Below are 19,735 nucleotides of genomic sequence, written 5' to 3' on the forward strand. Positions count from 1 at the left end.
ATGTAATGGCAAATTATTAAACCCAAAGATGGCAGAGAGAGAGAGAAGAAAGGGAGTGGTTGATGTTTGAGATGGTGAAGTGGTCCAGTGGTTGGAAGAGCTGAACATTTGGAACATCTTTAAACTCCACCTTATAGGAAGGAACCAGCTTTGTGTTGATTCAGTTTGAAGAAGTTATGCCTTTAATCCTAGCTCCTTGGACAGAAAAGAAATGGTTGTTATTGAATGAAAGCGGTATCACACAGAAGTCCATTGTTCTCTGGGTAATCTACAGGACCTCTAGTGGGAAGCAAACCTGTCTTCCAAGTTTCCCTGCAGCTTTCGTATTCCACTTGTACCAAAGTCCACATCTTTTGCTACTTTCCATTCTGGTCAACAGTGTGTGTATGAATTTCTGCTACTACATTTATTTTGCTTGTGGGCAGGATTTCAACTTTCTAACCATTTCATTCCAGGGTCATCCTCATTGTTTTTAAGGCAGCAGGCCTTTGGCCACCCTTTCTGTATGGATATGACTTTATTTTTCCCTTTTCTCTCTGGGCCCCACATCCAGCAAGCAATGAATCAGGATCATCCCACCACGATTTCTCAGACTCAAGGTATGGTTTTAGGAACTAAAAGTACCAACCCACATTATAGACTCAGCCTCTCACCCCCTACCTGTCATTTCTGGTGCATTTCATCAGCTGCCCCTGCCCCATCACATCCCATTATCACCTCTGCAACTTCGGCCCACAGCTTCCTATGACCTAGGATTGAATTCAAACTCTGCAGGCTCGCCTTCAGAAGTACTCAGGAATGGCCCCCAGCCCACCTGTCCAAACTCATTTCTCCTTTCAAGCCCATCTCTATGGTACTCTCCCTCTGGCCCTTGCCCTACTGCCACTCCAGGTCATTGGAAGTACAAGCATGCTCTGTACTTCCTCACTCTGCCTGGTTCCCAGTGTACCTTACTCTTATTTGCTTACTAAGTGCCAGGTTCAAGTCCATGCTCTCCAAGTAACATAAAGGCTAGGAGCAACTCCCTGTCTTTGGATCTGCATACACTTTATCATGAGGATAAGAAAGTTCATTAGTTAATCATTTTCCTTTTGGAACTGAGTAGTTTTTTTTTTTAAATTGCTGTTGCCTCACAACTTATAAAAAAAAAAAAGAAAAGAAAAGAATGTAGTGGCAAAGAGGATGATGAGACAGTAGAAAACTCCTATGTGTGGCCATGGCATTGGCCACCTTGTCACTCACCAAGAAATGCCAAAAAAAAAAAAGAAAATTGTGACCAAGATAAAGTAGTTCCAGAGAAACAAATCACTGCATTCCATGTTGAGCCCACAGCTCTAATATTATGACAAGTAGATTTTAATATTCTAGCCAGAGGTTCTCAAGGAAGGTCCAGGTAAACTGACAATACCTAGGTATTTTTCAGCAAATTTTAGACAAATCACAACAATGCCCAAAACCTTGACTCATTTGCCTTTTTCAACCTTATATTCCCATGAGTGTGTGGTAGGGTTTTCCAGAGACTGTCTATGCCATGAGATGGAACTATAGGGTGAACAGAGAAGCAGATATAAAAATCCAATCTCCTCTGCTGCGCCAGATACAAAAGAACTAAAGAAACTTCATTGTGGCCACGTTTGAACCAACTCATAGCTGACTTTCAGTGTGTTTTCAGAGGCTATAAATTGCACAATAAGCGATTTTTCTCCTGAGGAAACACTGGTGGATTCAGACTGCTAGAGAGGGACCACCTTTGGGTTAGCAGCACAACTCCCAACCCATGATGCTACCAGAGAGACAGGAAAACATAAAACCATCCTTCTCTTTTCACAGATTTTTTTAGGGGTAAGATTTGAAATATATATTTACCTTTTCATTGAGATATGGTTTGTAGTAGCATTGACAATTAGCCCTCTCACATTATGCTGAGTGAAATATCTCAGGCACAAAAGGACAAATAATGCATAGTGCCACTGTTGCAAAATGGGACTGACATTGGGGTTTGAGAGAGACTGAGAAAGATGGGATAAATAATGTATACTGCATTGAAACAGAGGAGGGACGGGCAGGACGGGGCGGCACGGGCAGTTCGCGTTGCCGGCTCGCTCGCGCACCCTCCCTGCCTGGCCGCGCCTCTGCGACCAGGTAAAGAGGGCGCTTGGCTGCCGGGCCCGGCCCCGTGACACCCGCTGCTGCACTTGCTGTCCGGGGGGTCTACGGGGCCGAGGGTGCGGGGAGAGGGACGGGAAGGAAGAGATCGTCCAGTTAGTGCCTGGATTTATCTCCAGCCCTGTAGCCTCCCCAGCTTTAGACACAGGTCCTTAGAGTAAGGTATAGGACTTCTGACTTATTCACGGTTTTTTACCTTTCCAATTTCCCCCCAGCCCAATCCTAGCAGTTTCTTCTCCTTTGGGAGAAAATGGAGCAGCTACTAATTTGCAAGAAGGTGTGTGAGAGTGTGTGTGTGAGAGTGTGTGTCTGGGGTTGCTTGTTTATAGTTTCAATATCTTTTGGATCAACAACATTTTCTCTTTAAAACCAAGTTTTCCGTGCTAATCTTTTCTGATTGGAGAAAGCAGTTGTATGTAAATGTTTCCTAACCCTTGATCCGAAAAAGGTTGGCCTCATTTACTTCTTACACAGTCCAAGCAGCATTTCTGGGGTTTTTTATGCTTATATACAAAGCTTGATTTTAACTTGGTGTAGACTTTTCTTTTTAGTATCATAATTTTCATTAGTTCTATTCCCCCTGTTTTTAATGCTGTCATCTGTACTGCTAGTATTTAATAAAAGGATAGTGTATTTCAATTTTTCTAAGTTTCTTTATATAAACCATGTTTACAGGAGAAAATGCAAAAGCTTGTAAGAACTTTATGAAAACCTAAAACATGTAAACATTTAAATATTGTGAAAATAAATTTATTGTAAAAACACACACACACACACACACAAAGAAACAGAGGAGGGAGAGAACTGTTTAAAAGGGATATATGATTAGATATTATTGTCTTAACAGGAGTCCAGAATGAAGGCTGCACTTGTGGGGAGGGACTGAATAAAAATGAAACAATTTTTCTTTTACTTTTAAAAGACAGGAATGAACTGGAGGGGAGAGGTGGGCAGGGAGAAAAGTGTAACAATGAATGAATGGAAATCCAAAATTTCTGTAAATTTTCACTAAAATTATTAATAATAATAATAAAATTTTTAAAAACAAAATCAAGCCTTTCTTTTCACTAATTCTTGGGAGGACTTTGAAAAAAAATTCTTACTCTTCATTGAGATATGGTTCCTCTTGGCATGTAATGGCTCTAATTCTCTAATGTTATAAAATGGCATGATGAATATGTTCAAGTTTCACTTCTAGTGCAATAAGTATTGACAGCTATAACTTATAAACAGAAGCAAACAGGTCCTGGAATAAAAAAATGGGAAAGCTACTGTCCTAGGTGAATGATATGATGTTCTTTTCTCCAGCCCTGCATCAAATCAATCTCACTGCCATTACTCTCTTCCGGTCCACACCACTAGGAAAAAGTTTGACATTAACATTGATATTTACTTTAAGGAAAACAATTTCTCCTGAGGCAAAAGTTAAGGTCATTGTTGTCAGGTGCTGATGAGTCAATTCTGACTTAGGGTGACCTCATGCGAAAGAACAGAAGTATCCCATCGAGATTTCTAGACTATAATGTTTTGGGGTATGATGATTATTATTAATTTTAAAGAAAGTTTACAGAGACTGAGGATTCCCATTCATTCATTGTTGCACTTTTCTCCCTACCCACCCCTCCCTCCAATTTGCTCTTCTCTGTGAAAAATAAAAGAAAAATTCTTTCATTGTTAGACAATTCCTCCCCCCAAGTCCACTCCACTGTGCAGCCTTCATTCTGGACTACTGTCATGACAATAATACCTAATCATATATCCCTTTTAAACAGTTCTCTCTCTCATCTGTTTCAATGCAGTATACAATATTTATCCCATCTTTCTCAGTCTCTCCACAACCATGATGTCAGTCCTGTTTTACAACAGTGACACTATGCAGTATCAGGATTATAATGTTAACAGAAATAGCTTGCAAGGTCTTTCTCCAGTGGAGCTGCTGGTGGATTTGAATCACTGACCTCTTGTTCAACAACCTCCCATTTAACCTAGAGCATCTCCAGGGCTCCTTCAAGACCCACTAATAAAAAATACATTGTTATCCATAGTATTTCTAAGGCTGTAAAATCTCTAGGGAAGTGAACTGCTGCTTTATTCTGCAAAGAGCCTGGTGGATTCCATCTAATAAACTTTGGCTACTAGCTTAGTTCTTAACCAGAGTCACCACGTTCTTTCAAAGCCCATTAAATTCTCCCTCTTTTTGAATGGGTTTAAGCACATTTGAGATTACGAGGATGGAGTAAGAGTAGATATGGTTTTGATCTGTTATAAATAAGATCACTTTGAGATGGAAACCATTCAATAATACCTCTTGGTGGTATACATGCCATCAAGATGATTACGATTAATAGCAACTCTATGAGCAACAGGTCAAAATTATGCCCTATCCTGTGCTACCCTCACTATCTACACTATGCTTCAGCCCATTGTTGCAGTCACCATGTTAATCTATTTTGTTGAGAGTTTTCCTCTCTTTTGTTGACTCTCTACTTTCAAGCATGTTGTCCTTCCCAAGGACTGGTGCCTCCTGATGATTGAGTAATTTCAGGAAGTAGCATATGATCAGGAACCAATGGTACTGAAGGAAGAAGTCTAAGCAGCACTGAAAGTATTGGGAAAAATAAGGCCCCATGAACTGACAGAACACTAAGTGATATGTTTCAACAATCAGATGCAGCCAGGGATGTGTTTACTAAGCTATGCCAAGAAATTTGGAAGATAAGACTTATAAGAGAGACACCTCTTCTGCATCAGGCTCTGCCTCCCACAAGTGCCCAAACAATTTTGGACTCCGCCTTGCTCTTCTGCCTTCTGGGTAGCTTTTACTTGTTGGGTGGCAAAAAACAAGGCTCCAGGAATTGATGGTATACCAATCAATGTATTTCAACAAACAGATGCTGCCCTAGATGTGCTCACCAAGTTGTGTCATGAAATCTGGAGACCAACCACTTGGCCAACTGTCTGGAAGAAATCTATATTTGTTCCCATTCCAAAGAAAGGTGATCCAACAGAGTGTGGAAACTATTTAACAATATCATTACTATCACATGCAAGCAAGATTCTGCTGAAGATTATCCAAAAATGACTGGAACGGCACATCAACAGAGAACTGCCAGAAATCCAGGCTGAGTTTAGAAGGTATCGTGGTACTAGAGATACTGTAACTAATTTTAGATGGATCTTGGTTGAAAGCAGGGAGTACCAGAGGAATGTCTATCTTTGTTTCATTGATTTTGTAAAGGAGTTTGACTGTGTGGATCACAACAAACTGTGGCTAACTCTAAGAGGAATGGGAATCCCAGAACATTTGATTGTGCTAATGCGGAATCTATACTTGGGTCAAGAGGCAGTCATCAGAACAGAGCACAGAAATACAGCAGGGTTCAAACTTGGGAAGGGTGTATGCCAGGGATGTGTCCTATCCCCATATCTTTTCACTCTACATACAGAACAAATTTTCCAGGAGGCTGAGCTATATGAGGAGAAATATGGCATCAGGATTGGAGGAAGATTCATCAACAATCTGTGTTATGCAGACGACACAACCCTGCTTGCTGAAGCTGAAGAACACCTGAAGTGCTTGCTGCAGAGGGTCAAGGACTGCAGCCTCCAATATGGATTGAGGCTCAATGTCAAGAAGACAGAGATTCTCACCACTGGACCAACTGGCAGCATCAGGATGATCAGCATCAGTGGAGAGATTGAGACTGTTCACAGCTTTCGTTTGCTTGGCTCCACAATCAACACTTTTGACACAAGCAGCCAGGAAATTAAAAGACACATTGTGATGGGAAAGTCTGCTGTTGAGAGACCTTTCCAAATTCCTGAAGAGCAACTATGTCAGTCTGGAGACTAAGGTGCCCCTGATACAGTCCATAGTCTTTGCAATCACTTGCTATGCATTAGAGAGCTAGACAGTGACTAGGAGTGATAGAAGGAGAATTGATGCCTTTGAGCTGTCATGTTGGAGAAGAGTATTGACTATACCATGGATTGCTAAGAAAAGGAACACGTTCATCCTAGGGAGGGTTAAAACCAGGCTGCTCCTTGGAGGCAAGGATTCTGTAGCTTCATCTAACACACTTTGGAAGTGTTGCAATGAAGGGACCAGACCTTAGAGAGGGACGTCATGCTTGGGAGGGTGGAGGGACAGCACAGCAGAGGAAGATTCTCTGTGAAGTGAATTGATTCAGTGACTGGGGTAGTCAGGGTGGGACTATTGGAGACGGTGAGATTGGCATAGGATAGAGCAGGGTTTAGGGTTGTTGTACATAGGGTAACTATGAGTCACAGGCAACTCGACAGCACGTAACAACAACAACAAGAGATCCATATATGTGCCCTGTTTATTCTGGGCCTTTTTAAAAAGGTCATCTAATAGAATGTGGAAATTATTGAACAATCTCATTAATATCATGCACAAGGAAAAACCTTGAAGATTATTTAAAAATGGCTGAAGCAGTACAGCAACAGGAAACTGACAGAATTCAAGCTGGATACAACAAAGATCATTCATGGTGCAAAGGAGATCATTGCTGATGTCAGATGCATCTTGGCTGAAAGCAAAGGGATACCAGAATGATGGTCCCCTCTGGAGGGCCAATGGAACAATGGAGATAACACGCCTGGCTACAGATCAGAAGATTCTACAAAGATATTCCCATGCTTTTTAATGACTATGTAAAGGCGTTCAACTGTTTGGATCACCATATATCATGGCTAACAACAGCTTTTGGGAGGCTATGGCCTGGAACTGCCACGAGTGGAGCTGGCTGGGTAGGCGGAGCCAAGTGGGTGGGCGGAGTCATTGGCCTGGAACTGTCATGGGTGGGGCTGGTGGGTGGGCGGAGCCAAGTGGGTGGGCGGGTTTATGCCCCAGCGTGAAGTGAAGTGCGTCACAGAGAGTGGGACCAGCCCCCGTCGCACTGCATTTTGGGAAGTGGCGTCAAAGCTATCATCAGCCAATGAGACGTCGCCTGCGTCATAAAGGCGCCATTGTGAAGGCCTTGATGATGGCGCCTTCTGGGCAGCGTGGCGACACAGGGGACCAGGCCTGGCTCTGGGCTGCTGGCCACACCGTGGCTGTGCCTGTGGCCCCAGGACCGCCCTAGCCGGCAGGAGCCCCGCTCAGGGTGGCTGCCAGCGCGGGTACCCGACGTCCAGCATGGTGGACTACTACGAGGTGCTGGGCGTGCCTCTGCGGGCCTCGCAGGAGGCCATCCGGAAGGCGTACCGCAAGCTGGCGCTCAAGTGGCACCCCGACAAGAACCCCGAGAACAAGGAGGAGGCGGAGAGGAGGTTCAAACAGGTGGCGGAGGCCTACGAGGTGCTGTCGGACGCCAAGAAACGCGAGGTCTACGACAGATGGGGCCAGACCAGGACGGGCGGCGGGGGTGGCTGCGGTGGCGGCTGCGGCGGTGGCGGCCGGCACTTCGAGGACCCCTTCGACTATGTCTTCACCTTCCGCGACCCGAGCGAGGTCTTCAGGGAGTTTTTCGGAGGCAGGGACCACTTTTCCTCTGATTTCTGCGCAGGTCCATTTGAGGGCATTTTTGGGTGTCGGAGAAGCTCGCGAAGAGGCCGAAATAGAAGGTCTTCATCCCTTTTCTCCACCTTCAGTGAAATTCCAGGTTTCGGGGGTGGTTTTCCTACTTACGATGCAGGGCCTACTTCCTTCGGTTCCATGGACGGTGGAGGCCGCTTTTCCTTCTCTGTGTCCTGTGGGAGTGGCAGGACCTGCAACTTCAAATCCGTGTCCACTTCCACGGAAATACTGAATGGCAAAAAAGTCACCACCAAGAGAATCCTCGAGAATGGCCAAGAAAGGGTGGAAGTGGAGGAAGATGGGAAGTTAAAGTCTCTGATAATAAATGGCAGAGAGCAGCTGTTGCACGTTGACACCAGTTAATTCAAGTCCACCTTCGACATAAATCACCTTTCAATAGTAGGACTTTTTTATTGGTTGGTTTTTGTGTTGTTTTTTTTTTTAAAGAAAGAAAAAGAAGAACGTACATGAACTCTACTAGAACTCTACAGCTGTCCTCAAGAGTTTATAAACAGTTCCTGCAAATGCCTGTTTGTCATTATTGTTGGAGCCACATGAATAGGACCGCTATTTACCTTAAATACAGTTACAAATGTCTGTATGCAAGTAGTTGTTTATTCAACTCAGTCTCAGGGTTCAGGTGATTCTTTCCTAAGGCCAGGACACAATGTTCATCTGAACCTGGCCTTTGTGTTCTGTTTGAAGTTAAGCAAACTGCTGCCAAGATAAATTGAGTTCAATATTCAGTGTTCAGTAGCGATGCTTTATGCTGCCATTGCAAAGGTACACGGTCAGAATCCACCAGCTGCTCCGGGGGAGAAGGATGGGCATTCTGTCCCTGTGCGTTTACTGCTATAAACCTTCTGGAGGGTCAGCTGTTGGTTGGTTCCAACTTAGTGGTACAAGTAACATAGGCAGTATAAAAGGTTTGCACCATCCTGATAGCTGAAACAGACTTCCTTGGTGGCTAAGTGTGTAGCATGGCCAGCCACTTAATCATAAGGTCCAGGTTCTCAGGGGCGTTAAGATTGGCAGTTCTTCCTACACTAAAGAATTTTTTTTTAATACTTTAGCGAAAGTTTACAGAAGACTTGATTTCCGTTCAATCGTTGTTTCACATTTTCCTCCCTATCCTCCCCTGTTCACTTTTCTCTTTGAAAAGCCCCTAAAACTTGATGCAAGATCATTAAAACCAAAATTGTTATGTGCCTTCAAGTCACCTGCAACTCATAGCGACCCTATGTAAAACAGCCTGCTCTATCCCTTGCCAATCTTATGGTCTCTGACACACCCCCTTACCCCAGTGACTGAGTCAGTCCATCTCCTCCTCTCCTGTGCTGTCCCTCCAGCCTCCCAAGCATGATGTCCCTCTCCAAGGACTAATCCCGCCTTGCAACGTGTCCAAAGTATGTCAGATGAAGCTTCAGAATCCTTGCCTCCAAGGAACAGCCTGCCTTCACCCTCTTCAGGATGAACTTGTTTGTTCTCCTAGCAGTCCGTGGTATATTCAATACTCTTCTCCAACACCTCAGCTCAAAGGCATCAACTATCTATTTATCATCCCTAGTCATTGTCCAGCTCTCTGATGCATTCAGAGTAGTTGCAAAGACCAAGGCCTGTATCAGTTGCACCTTAGTCTGTAGCCTGACATCATTACTCTTCAGTACTTCGGAGAGGTCTCTAACAGCACTTGCTCAATGCAATTCATCTTATGATTTCCTGGCTGCTGGTACCAAGAGTGTTGATTATAGAGCCAAGCAAACTGAAGCTGTCAACAATCTCAATCTCTTCATCATCTATCATGATGCTACCAATCGGCCCAGTGGTGAGAATTTTTATTTTTCTGGAATTCCCGTTCTTTGCAATGTCGTCCATAATTTATTAAAATCTACACACCAAATGCTTCTGCATATTCAGTAAAACAGGTTAAACATCTTTCTGGTATTTTCTGTTTTCAGCCAAGATCCTTTGGACCTTAACAGTGGTATTCCTCATTTCATGTCTGCTTTTGAATCTAACTTCAATTTTTGGCGGTTACCTGCCAATGTACTGTTGTAAAAGTTTTTTATTAACTTCAGCAAAAATGTACTTGTTTGTGATAATGATACTGTTCAGTATACTTCTGCATGCTGTTGGGTTACCTTTGGATGGATGGACACAAGTATGAATCTCTTCCTGTCATTCAGCTGGGAAGCTGTCCTTTGGAACTCTTGACAGAAACTGGTGAGTGTTTCTAGCTGTGCTTGATAGGTGAACTTTTTAATATGATTATTAATGTAATTTAAATAATGGTATCTATCATTCCATCTTATTTTAGTTAGAGTGACACTGATTTAAAAAAAAAACAAAAATATAACCAATATTATCTAAGATGTATGGAAATTGGAACCTTTATCCATTCATTGTTGGTGGGAGAGTGAACTGGTACAACTCCAATAGAAAATACAATGTTTTCTCAGAAAACTAGAAATTAATTATTGCTATGAGAAACATAGACCAGCAGACAGTTGTCAGAACAGAGCAAGGAAACACTGCATGGTTCAAAATCAGGAAGGGGGTACTCCAGGGATGCATCCTGTCTCCATACCTTTTCAGTCTATATGCAGAACATCATGCGGGAGGCTGGACTGTATGAGGAGTATGATGGCATCAGGATTGGAGAAAATTCAACAACCTGCATTATGCAGATGAAACTGCCTTGCTTGCTGAAACTGAGGAGGGCCTGAGGCATTTGCTATAGAAGATCAAGGACTACAGCTTTCAATATGGATTGAAGCTCAACATCAAGAAAAAAAAGATTCTAATCACTGGGCCAATTGGTAGTATCATGATAGATGGTGAAGAGAGTGAAACAGTTAGAAGCTTCAGCTTGCTTGGTTGGCCCCAAAATCAACACTCTTGGTACCAGCAGCCAGGAAATCAAAAGGTGAATTGCATTTGGAAAATCTTCTGTCAGAGACTTCGCCAGACTGCTAAAGAGAAACAACGTCAGTATAGACACTTAAGTTGTGCCTGATCCAGTCTTTGCAATTACTTGCTATTTATCAAAGATCTGGAAAATGACTAAGGATGACAGAAGAAGAGTCTATGCCTTTGTGTTGTGATGCTGGAGAAGGGTCTTGAACATATCATGGACCACCAAGAAAACAAATAGTTCTGTCTTAGAGAAGGTGAAACCATGTTTCTCCTTAAAGGCCAGCAGTTTGAAGCTCTGTCTCACATCCTTTGGGCATGTGGAGAAGGACATCATGCTCAGAAGGGTAGAGCGACAGCACAGGAGAGGAAGACCCCAGATGAGATGGATTGATAACTGGGGCAATGAGGGTAGTTGTGTCGAAGTCAGTAAGACTGGCTCAGGACAGGGCAGCTTTCAGAGCTGTTGTACACAGGGCTGCTGTGAGTCCAGGTGACTTGATGGCACGTAACAACAAACAACAGCCCAACAGGAGTTGGATGGATAAGCCAATTGGGGTATACATGTGCAATAACATACTAAACAGCTACAATTAAGAAGTGTTATAATAAGAAAACAAACAGGAATATCTATACTGAAAGAAAACCAAACCAGCCCACAGCTTGAGTTGATTCTGACTCATCTAGACTGTCCATATACTTAAAAACTACCTCTAGAAAGATCAGTAGATTAGCTAGGTAAAAAAATTACTCAGAAGTGAAGATTAGAAAATAAGGAGTCAGGGAAAAGAGAGTACTCAGAGTACTACAAATGGCATAACCAGCACAAGCAAATGTTAATGGAGTATGGCAAATGTAACTCACATTATGAACAACTTGTGCAGGCGAGCAAATAAACCTAATGGAGTGAACAGAGAATAAGCTAGATGATTGGAATGTCCTAATAATGAAATTCTTCTGTGCACTAATAGACTTTTATAAAAGGGAGAGAATATTTGTTAATGGCACATCTAACAAGGGACTCATCTCTAAAATTTATAGAGAACTCCAGCTTCTTACCAAGAAAAATACAAACAAACCAGTTGCACAGTTTGGTGGGCAGAGAGAGGGGATGAAGGAAATGGCAAGGATCCAGCAGGGACCTGAAAATACTGAGTAATGATGGGCAAGGTCCAATGGTGATTCATTTTATAAAACATAATGTTTGGGAAGGATTGTATGAAACACAATATGAATGAAGAATAGTGTGAAACACTATACAAACTTAGTAAGCAAACCAATATAAAGTAAACATTTTAAAAGGAGGAGAAATGAGCCAGGGACATGAATAGACATTTCATCAAAGAATACGTTCAGTGATCAACAAACATGAAGGAATACTTAAGATCATGTCTCTCCTTCTATCTCTCTGTCTCTTGTCTAGAGTCAGAATCGACTCAGAGCTGACACCCAAAATGTTCAGAAGCTGTAAGTTGGAAGGGAGGAGAATGCACATTTGTCCGTCAATGCAGCTAGGGGTTTGAACTGCCTATTTGGGGGTTGGCAGTGAAATGCCTGACCAAGCCACTGAAGCTCCCTCATTAGCTTTTTGGAAATTCAAATCAGAGCAGCAAATGAGGTTTCACGTCAGCTCAGCAAAAACAGAACTATTCAACAAGACTTTAACAAATGCTAGTAAGTGTGTGGAGAGTTCGGACTTCTCATACTCAGCTGGTGAGGGTTGTAAAAGTGTGCAACCATTCTGGAAGCAGAAAGTTGAGAATAGAAATACTATTTGATCCAGTGCTCCTACTATTAAGTATATATCCCAAAGAGAGGAAAACTCACAGCCTGGCATGTCCGTGATTATCACAGCATCATTTATAATGGTAAAGAATCGGAAATCGCACAGATGTCTGCCCATAGACAGCTAGCTGAAGAAATTGCAGTACATTCACATGATGGGTTCTTTGCATCATTCAGAAATGATGAATTTATGAAACACTGCACAAAATTCCTGAAACTGGAACAAAGCACGCAGAATAACAAAGATAATGAACTTTTATAAGAAAGCCGAAATAAATAGAAAACAAAAGCCATGGAAGGAAATCCAGAGGTTATTTTTTAGAGTAGACCAATAAAATAAATCATTGGTTATAAAATTTTTTTAAAAAAATAGCCCAGCATGAACTTTTAGATTAAGAAAGAAAGGGATAGAGTAAATATGAAAGTCTTGGACTTTGATCTGTCAGGAGAAAATTTACTTACGAAGTCAGATAGAAGGATAATCCAAACAAAATCTCTTAAGATAATTTTTTTAAAAGAAGTAATAAATGAAAATTTTGTATGTATTATAGTAAATAAGTAAATATTTCTGTACGAAATAACTTATCACCAATATGTCTGAATAAAGAACAGAACATTATGCAAATTGTCAAAAAAAGTAATTTTACTTGGAGAGCTAAATCCACAAACAGGACTGTCAAAGACACAGTAGTCAAGCCAAACAAGAAAAGAATCAATGCTTCTTGAATGACATTAAGAAGAACCGAGATTGAGTTTGGGAGTCCGCACAAGATCAGGATAGATATACCCAGGACAAGGATCATGGATTTCTGAGGCTAGTTGATTAGATAGCTGTCTCCAGATGACACACCTTGTCCTACCTGCAGTAATAACAGTGCTAATAGCTGATATTGATTGGTGTTCACGCTGAATAAGCAGAATAGGAAGATAACATTCCCAAAGCCATTCATCTGGAGAAATAATTGAGGATTTCAACCAATGCGATTAACTTCATAGAGTACGTTCACATAAAAATGATAGAAAAAGGAAACACTTGTAAAATGCCTTATACTTCTCTACATTTTCACAAATATGGCAGCAAAGAATACCAGAAGAATGTCTATTTTTTGTTTTATTGCCAATGCAAAGGCATCTGACTGTATGAATTATAACAAACTGCAGCTTACATTAAGAAGAGTGGGAATCCCAGAACAGATAATTGTGCTCATGCAGAATCTATGCTTTTATCAAGCAACTGTTGTGTAAATGGAGCAAGGAAACACTACACTGTTTAAAATCAGGAAGGGTGTGAGTCAGGGATGGATCCTGTCTCCATACCTATTAAATCTGTTTGCTTAGCAAGTAATTCACGAAGTTAAATTCTATGAAGAGGAACATGGATGGGATCAGTATTGGAGGAAGACTCATGAACAACCTGCATTATAATATTGTTTGCTCAAAGTGATGGGGGCTTGAAACAATTGTTAGAGTACTCAACATCAAGGAAACCAAAGTCCTCGCCACTAGACCAACAGGCAATATGATAGATGGAGAAAGGAGTGAAGAGGTCAGTTACCTCATTTTGTATGGATCAACAATCAATACCCTTGATAACAGCAGTCAGAAAATCAGGAGATGCATTGTCTCAGGCAAGTCTCTTGTCAAGGACCTCTCCAAAATACTAGAGAGCAATGCTGTCAGATTGAAGACTAAGATGTGCTTGATTCAGGCTATACAGTCTTTTCAAGAACTTGCTATACATCTGAGAGCTGGACAAAAACTAAGAATGACAGAAGAAAAATTGATATCTTTGAGTTGTAATGTTGGATAATGACACTGAATATCCCATGGACAAAAAAAGGATATGTGAGGGGGGAAATGCAATCATGTTCTCAGTGGAGGCAAAAATGGTGAAGCTTGGTACTTTGGACATATTGCTAGGAGGGTCTGTTGCTTGAATAGATAGAGGACCAGCAAAAGAGAGGAAAACCTCCAATGAGATGAATTGACACAGTGACTGTAGGAGTAGGCCCAAGTGTGTCAGAGACAATTAGGATAGTACAGGAGAGTACAGAGTTCATATATGTTCATAGCATCACTATGAGCATAGCATCACTATGAGCTGTACTCAGTGGCACCTAACAACAGCAACAGCAGACTATGTTAAATCTGCCTGTGAGTACAATAATGACGTAACTACCTTGTTTGTCTAGGTCTTTCAATGTTTCGGTCTTTAATAGGGTCAACCAATTTCACTATTAGAGAATATTTTAATTTTCCTTCTCTGAAAGGTGTTCTCCTTACAAAAATTCCAGCTTTCAGAGGTTTTACTAGATAATTTATCATTTAATAAATGCAAATAAGGAAAATAAAACCAAGCAGAATAGTTACCCTATGATTTGAATGAAAAAGAACCAATGAAGTGTAGCATCCACTACAGTAATACACATGTCACTAAATAGAAGTACAGAGATAATACTGAAAACTACAACTGGTCAAAATCATAGAGGTTAAAGAAAATTAAGTGAATCAGAAATAAATAAACTGAATCTGCCGCTCAAAACATAGGGATCACTCAGCAAACTAAGAAACAAAACCCAAGCTGTACAAGTGCTATTGCAACAAAAAGCTCAAAGATGGAGTGTTAATGTAAGAAGCTTCCAGGATAATGGGTGAAGCAGTAGTTCCCCACATGGAAACCTGAGCTTATGTTTTGTGTTTTTACGTTCACTTCTCTTCATCACTGCATCTACGTTTAATGAGGCCCTGGCCCACAGTTTTATCTCCACTCCATTTCCTACCACCCAGCGTCCCAAGTACAATACCCCTTTAACATGCAGCCTTCACAATGTCTCCTCAACTGGTTGTTCCCCTGCTCAACTAACCAACTTCTGGGTAGGCAGCATCCTGTCACAAAATATATCTCTGAAATGCATTCACTTGACTCTCCCTCATAGGCTCATGGTCCTCCTCTCTGAAGTTCCCTCATTTCCATTTCACTCAATCTTTTTGAGACTCCTAATACTTTTGAGTGTCAGTCCCCTGTGTTAACACATCTCATGAGATAATTCCAAAAACTTTTATGTAAATTAATATAACTTTCTCATTTTCTTATTCTATTCAACACTGCAAAAATAATAAACGCCAGTTGAATCAGTTCCACAACTCAATGGCTTGCCCCTCCATTGCTGAAGAAAATTGCACTACTACAAAGCTTTACAAATGGAAAATCTTGGTTAAAGAACACTATTGGTATCAATAACCAAATAGACTAATGCCTCCCATTTTGTTTTTCTCAGTGACCAGTCCATGTGTCAACAATGCTATCATTAATGCTTCAATTATCTCTCACACAAGACTCTTAAGAAGGGAATGTGGGCATCTAAAGATGACAGGAAGATCAGTATGCACTTCAAAGCAAGATTCAAAGAACGTGTTGAGCCTGGAATATTAAGCAAGGGCATCAATACAGACCTGAGACAGTGGTTCTCTGCTGACACAGTTTATGCCCCCAATGAAGACCGTGTTGGGCATGACTGGCCTCGGGTAGTCCATCACAAAATCTCCTCTGAACAGCCACACTGACCCATAGCTGAACATGTCTGTCACAGACACCTCTCTCTGGAGGAGCTCAGAGGCAAGGCTTGCATACGGAGCATAAGAAACATAGCACATGTACTTCAGAGCCAGAGGGTAGAGCATGTTCTTAACCCTCTGTAGAAATGTCATGTGGTCTGAATTCCTTGTTAAAAACCTAGGAATATAGGAAGGTGGATTTGGACACTGTGTGGCCGCAAAATCCAATTCACATGGGATGAAACGCAAAAAATACACAGCAGGAATTGACAGGTACTGAGCTAGTACCGCCCCACAGGGGTTAACAGGGTCCGTTAAAACAGCATCAAAGGAGCTCTCATTCAGATACTTGATCAGGTCCTTGTTATACATAAGGTCCGAACAAGACTTTTGGTGCATTGAAACCATGTTTTGCAGATTTTCCAAAGCTCTAAAAAATGTCTTCAGAAAATGTTCAGGTACAAAAATCTGGTGACTATGTTGCAGAAAATTTTCTTCAAGTTGCTCCTGGGTGTACGGAAAGGCGTAGGTTTTCAGAGTGAAGAAGTCCTCTTCCTTTATAAGCAGATTGGCCTCAGGTGCCAGGACGACTGCCTGGTGGCCTCTGGCATAGAGCTCCTGTACAGCCTTCTTCATGCTGAGCCAGTGGCTGCCCTCCATGGGCACCACCAGCACCTTCCCACCTTCAGCCGAGGGTCCAACACACAGCAAGAGTGGCAGTGCCCTGACCACCCATGGAAGAATCCAGACTCCCACAGCCATCCTGGAGAAGGCAGGAACTGACTACTCCCTGACAGGTCATGCCTGCTATATTGGTTTCAATCACGTTATCTTATCTTTGATCCACTTAGCATAATGGAGTTTAATTGGTAGCATACAATTTTGGGTTAATAATTATAAAGGCATTCTAACCTTTCTTTCATATACTTGTCTGGCCCTTCTGCCTCTTTGCACACAGTTTGACATTCTCTATCTTGGAAAAACTCCCTTGACCCTGCTTTATTACTCCCTTACTTTTCCAATTCCTAAAGGAAATATATGTTGTTGTTGCTGTTGTAGTTGTTATGTGCCATCAAGTCGCTGGCAACTCATAGCAACCCTGTGTACAATAGCCCTAAATCCTGCTCCTGTGCCAATCTTATTGTCTCAGACACACCTATCCCCATTACCCTAGTCACTGAATTAATCTCATCTAGGGTCTTCCTCTCTTGCCATGTCCCTCCACACTCCCAAGCATGACGTCTCCTCTCTAAAGATTGGCCCCTCCTTGCAACATGTCCAAAGGAAGTCAGAAGAAGCTTCAGAAGCCTTGTCTCCAAGGAGCAGCCTAGTTTCACACTCTGCAGGACAAACTTGTTTGTTCTCTTAGTAGTCCATGGTATATTCAATACTCTTCTCCAGCACCACAGCTCAAAGGCATCAATTCTATCATCCCTAGTCATTGTCCAGCATAGCAAGTAATTGCAAAGACCATAGCCTGTATCAGGTGCACCTGAGTCTCCAGACTGACCTCGTTCTTCAATACTTTTGAGAGGTCTCTGACAGCAGATTTCCCCAATGCAATCCATCTTTTAATTTCCTGGCTGCTTGTATCAAGAGTATTGATTGTGGAGCCAAGCAAACTAAAGCTGTCAACAATCTCAGTCTCTTCACCATAATGATGCTGCCATTCAGTCCAGTGATGAGAAATACATGCACATTATTAAATATGAGCACCTCTTAACTCTACCAACAACCTCTTACCCACCCACATTTGGTATCAGAGGCATCACTGGTGTACTAGACCCAACCACAACGTGCTGATTGATGAGATGATGTCTTATGGAACTTTAAAGACTTTCTCTCAGGGATGAGTAATATATATAGCATATCTAAAAGTAGTGTGGGTTTAAAAAAATAGGCAATCATTCTGGTTATGTTGATTTTCCGAACTAGGATCTTCCTGTTAATAGCCAGCGAAGCCACAGCAAAAAGGCTCAGCTTTTATTACACTTAAATGACATGGAACACTGAACTCTAGCCTGGAAATAACCAAACGATTTGTTGAAACTTGACGTCTATCTCATGGATTAAGAGTAACTGTTAGGAAATGAGTCAGTGGCACCTAACAAGAACAGAGCAGATCTCATTCCATTCCAGGCACTGCACCTCGTGTTCAGCCCCCACCAGAGAGGTGCCAGTGTAGGCTAACATGTTTTGATACTGTCAGCAGAGTTATCAGACTAAAACAGATTAAGAAGTAAGGCTGGCAATCTACTTCTGAAAGCTAATGAAAATTCTGTGGTTCACAAGGTCTGATCTTAATCATTAAAGGACACAGGTCAGCACTAGGCAGCATTTTCATGCTGTGTACATGGTGACCTTAAATGAAAGTCCAAGCCTGAACTGAAGAAGTCCAGGACAGAACTGTGCCAGTGTGACAGCCCAAAATTCCTGTGGGACTAAATACATACAGAAGACTTTCACCAGTGGATGCTCAAAGCCCACATAATAAACATATGCCTACCTACCACTAAGTACCAGGATTCTTAACTGCCATAAAGTCAGAACCAAGCCATATCTAGCCCTCCGGTGGATTTTCAGAGCCTTTAATTGCTTGGGAAGAGATTGCCCACCTTTCTTCCAAAGAGAAGAATTAAATGGCTCGCCTTTGAATTGGCAGCATAATTCGCTACTGACTGTCACCAGCACTCCCATGAGGGATAGAGACTTGAATATATCTTTGGGGGAAAGCCAATCAGCCTAGCCTATAATAGTCTCCTTTAATCTTTATTCAAAATACTGACCAGTGCAAGATGCATCCAGGGGTTACAACCAGGTTATACAACTATGGTTGAATCTGTAATACAAGTATTTTTTATAAGACTAGAAAAAGTGAATTTTGCTTGGATCCACAATATCATTGGATCCACAAAATCATAAGAGTAGTCAAGAAATCAGAAGATATATTGCATTGGGAAAATCTGCTGCCAAGGATCTAATCAAAGTACTACAGAGCAACAATATCACTTTAAAGACTAAGGCACTCCTGATTCAAGCCATGATATTTTCACTCACATCTTACACATCTGAAAGTCGAACAAGGAATAAGGAGGACAGAAAAAGAATTTTTGCCTTTGAATTGTGTAGAGTTGAAGCAGAGCGCTGAGTGTTCCATGGACTGCCAAAGAACAAGCAAGTCTGTCTCAGAGGTGGTGCAGCCAGGATGCTTCTTAGAGGCAAGGATGGAGAAACTTAGGTAATTTGGGTATATTGTCAGTAGGGGGCAGTCCATGAGAAAAAACATGATGCTGGGGAAAGTGGAGAGTCAGAGAAAGAGAAGATGATGTCTTGACACAGGGACAGTAACAATGGGCTTGATCATATCAGAAATTATGAGGATGGTGCCAGGTAGGACAATGTTCATGTCCATGGTTTACAGGGTCACTACGCATCATCGTCTTCCAATGACATACCAATGATGGTAAGCTACTCCATTTCCACGATGGAGACATAGCTCATTTCCAGTCAAGTTGTCGTTACAGGTTGTGTGAGGAACTGTCTGTCAACCCATCTGAAAGACAAGTGCTGTGTCAGCACCTGAAAGTCAGCTAATGAGAATTCCCTAGGTCAGAGCGTCTCATCTGCAATCATGTGAGGAGAGGATGCAAGACTAGACAGCATTGTCATCTATTGTGCATGGTGATACTGATCCTAAGATCAACGCCCCAGTGAAAGTCTTTGGGGAATAATTGCCTTGGGAGAGAACTTCACAAAGTGTGCCTTCCACCATGG

General features: G+C 41.9%; 2 protein-coding genes across 2 annotated transcripts in view; one reads left to right on the forward strand and one right to left on the reverse strand.

The window, feature by feature from the left end:
* UGT1A3 (UDP glucuronosyltransferase 1 family, polypeptide A3) overlaps window positions 1-16,723 on the reverse strand; it is a 36,540-nt gene extending 19,817 nt beyond the window's left edge. The window contains exon 1 of the mRNA XM_006893456.1: window positions 15,860-16,723. Within this exon, the coding sequence (XP_006893518.1) occupies window positions 15,860-16,723 (864 nt within the window). The remainder of the gene's footprint in view (window positions 1-15,859) is intronic.
* On the forward strand, window positions 7,328-8,071 carry DNAJB3 (DnaJ (Hsp40) homolog, subfamily B, member 3). Its single transcript, XM_006893489.1, has one exon. It carries the CDS (start codon window positions 7,328-7,330, stop codon window positions 8,069-8,071), a length of 744 nt encoding a protein of 247 aa, XP_006893551.1.
* Window positions 16,724-19,735: the final 3,012 nt, after the last annotated feature.

This window comes from Elephantulus edwardii, unplaced genomic scaffold (assembly GCF_000299155.1).
Source record: "Elephantulus edwardii isolate Elephantulus edwardi_28Jun2011 unplaced genomic scaffold, EleEdw1.0 scaffold00127, whole genome shotgun sequence".
Classification (NCBI taxonomy): domain Eukaryota; kingdom Metazoa; phylum Chordata; class Mammalia; order Macroscelidea; family Macroscelididae; genus Elephantulus; species Elephantulus edwardii.

Coding starts and splice junctions, on each gene's coding strand:
- DNAJB3 (XM_006893489.1), top strand. CDS start 7,328: ATGGTGGACTACTACGAGGTGCTGGGCGTGCCTCTGCGGGCCTCGCAG.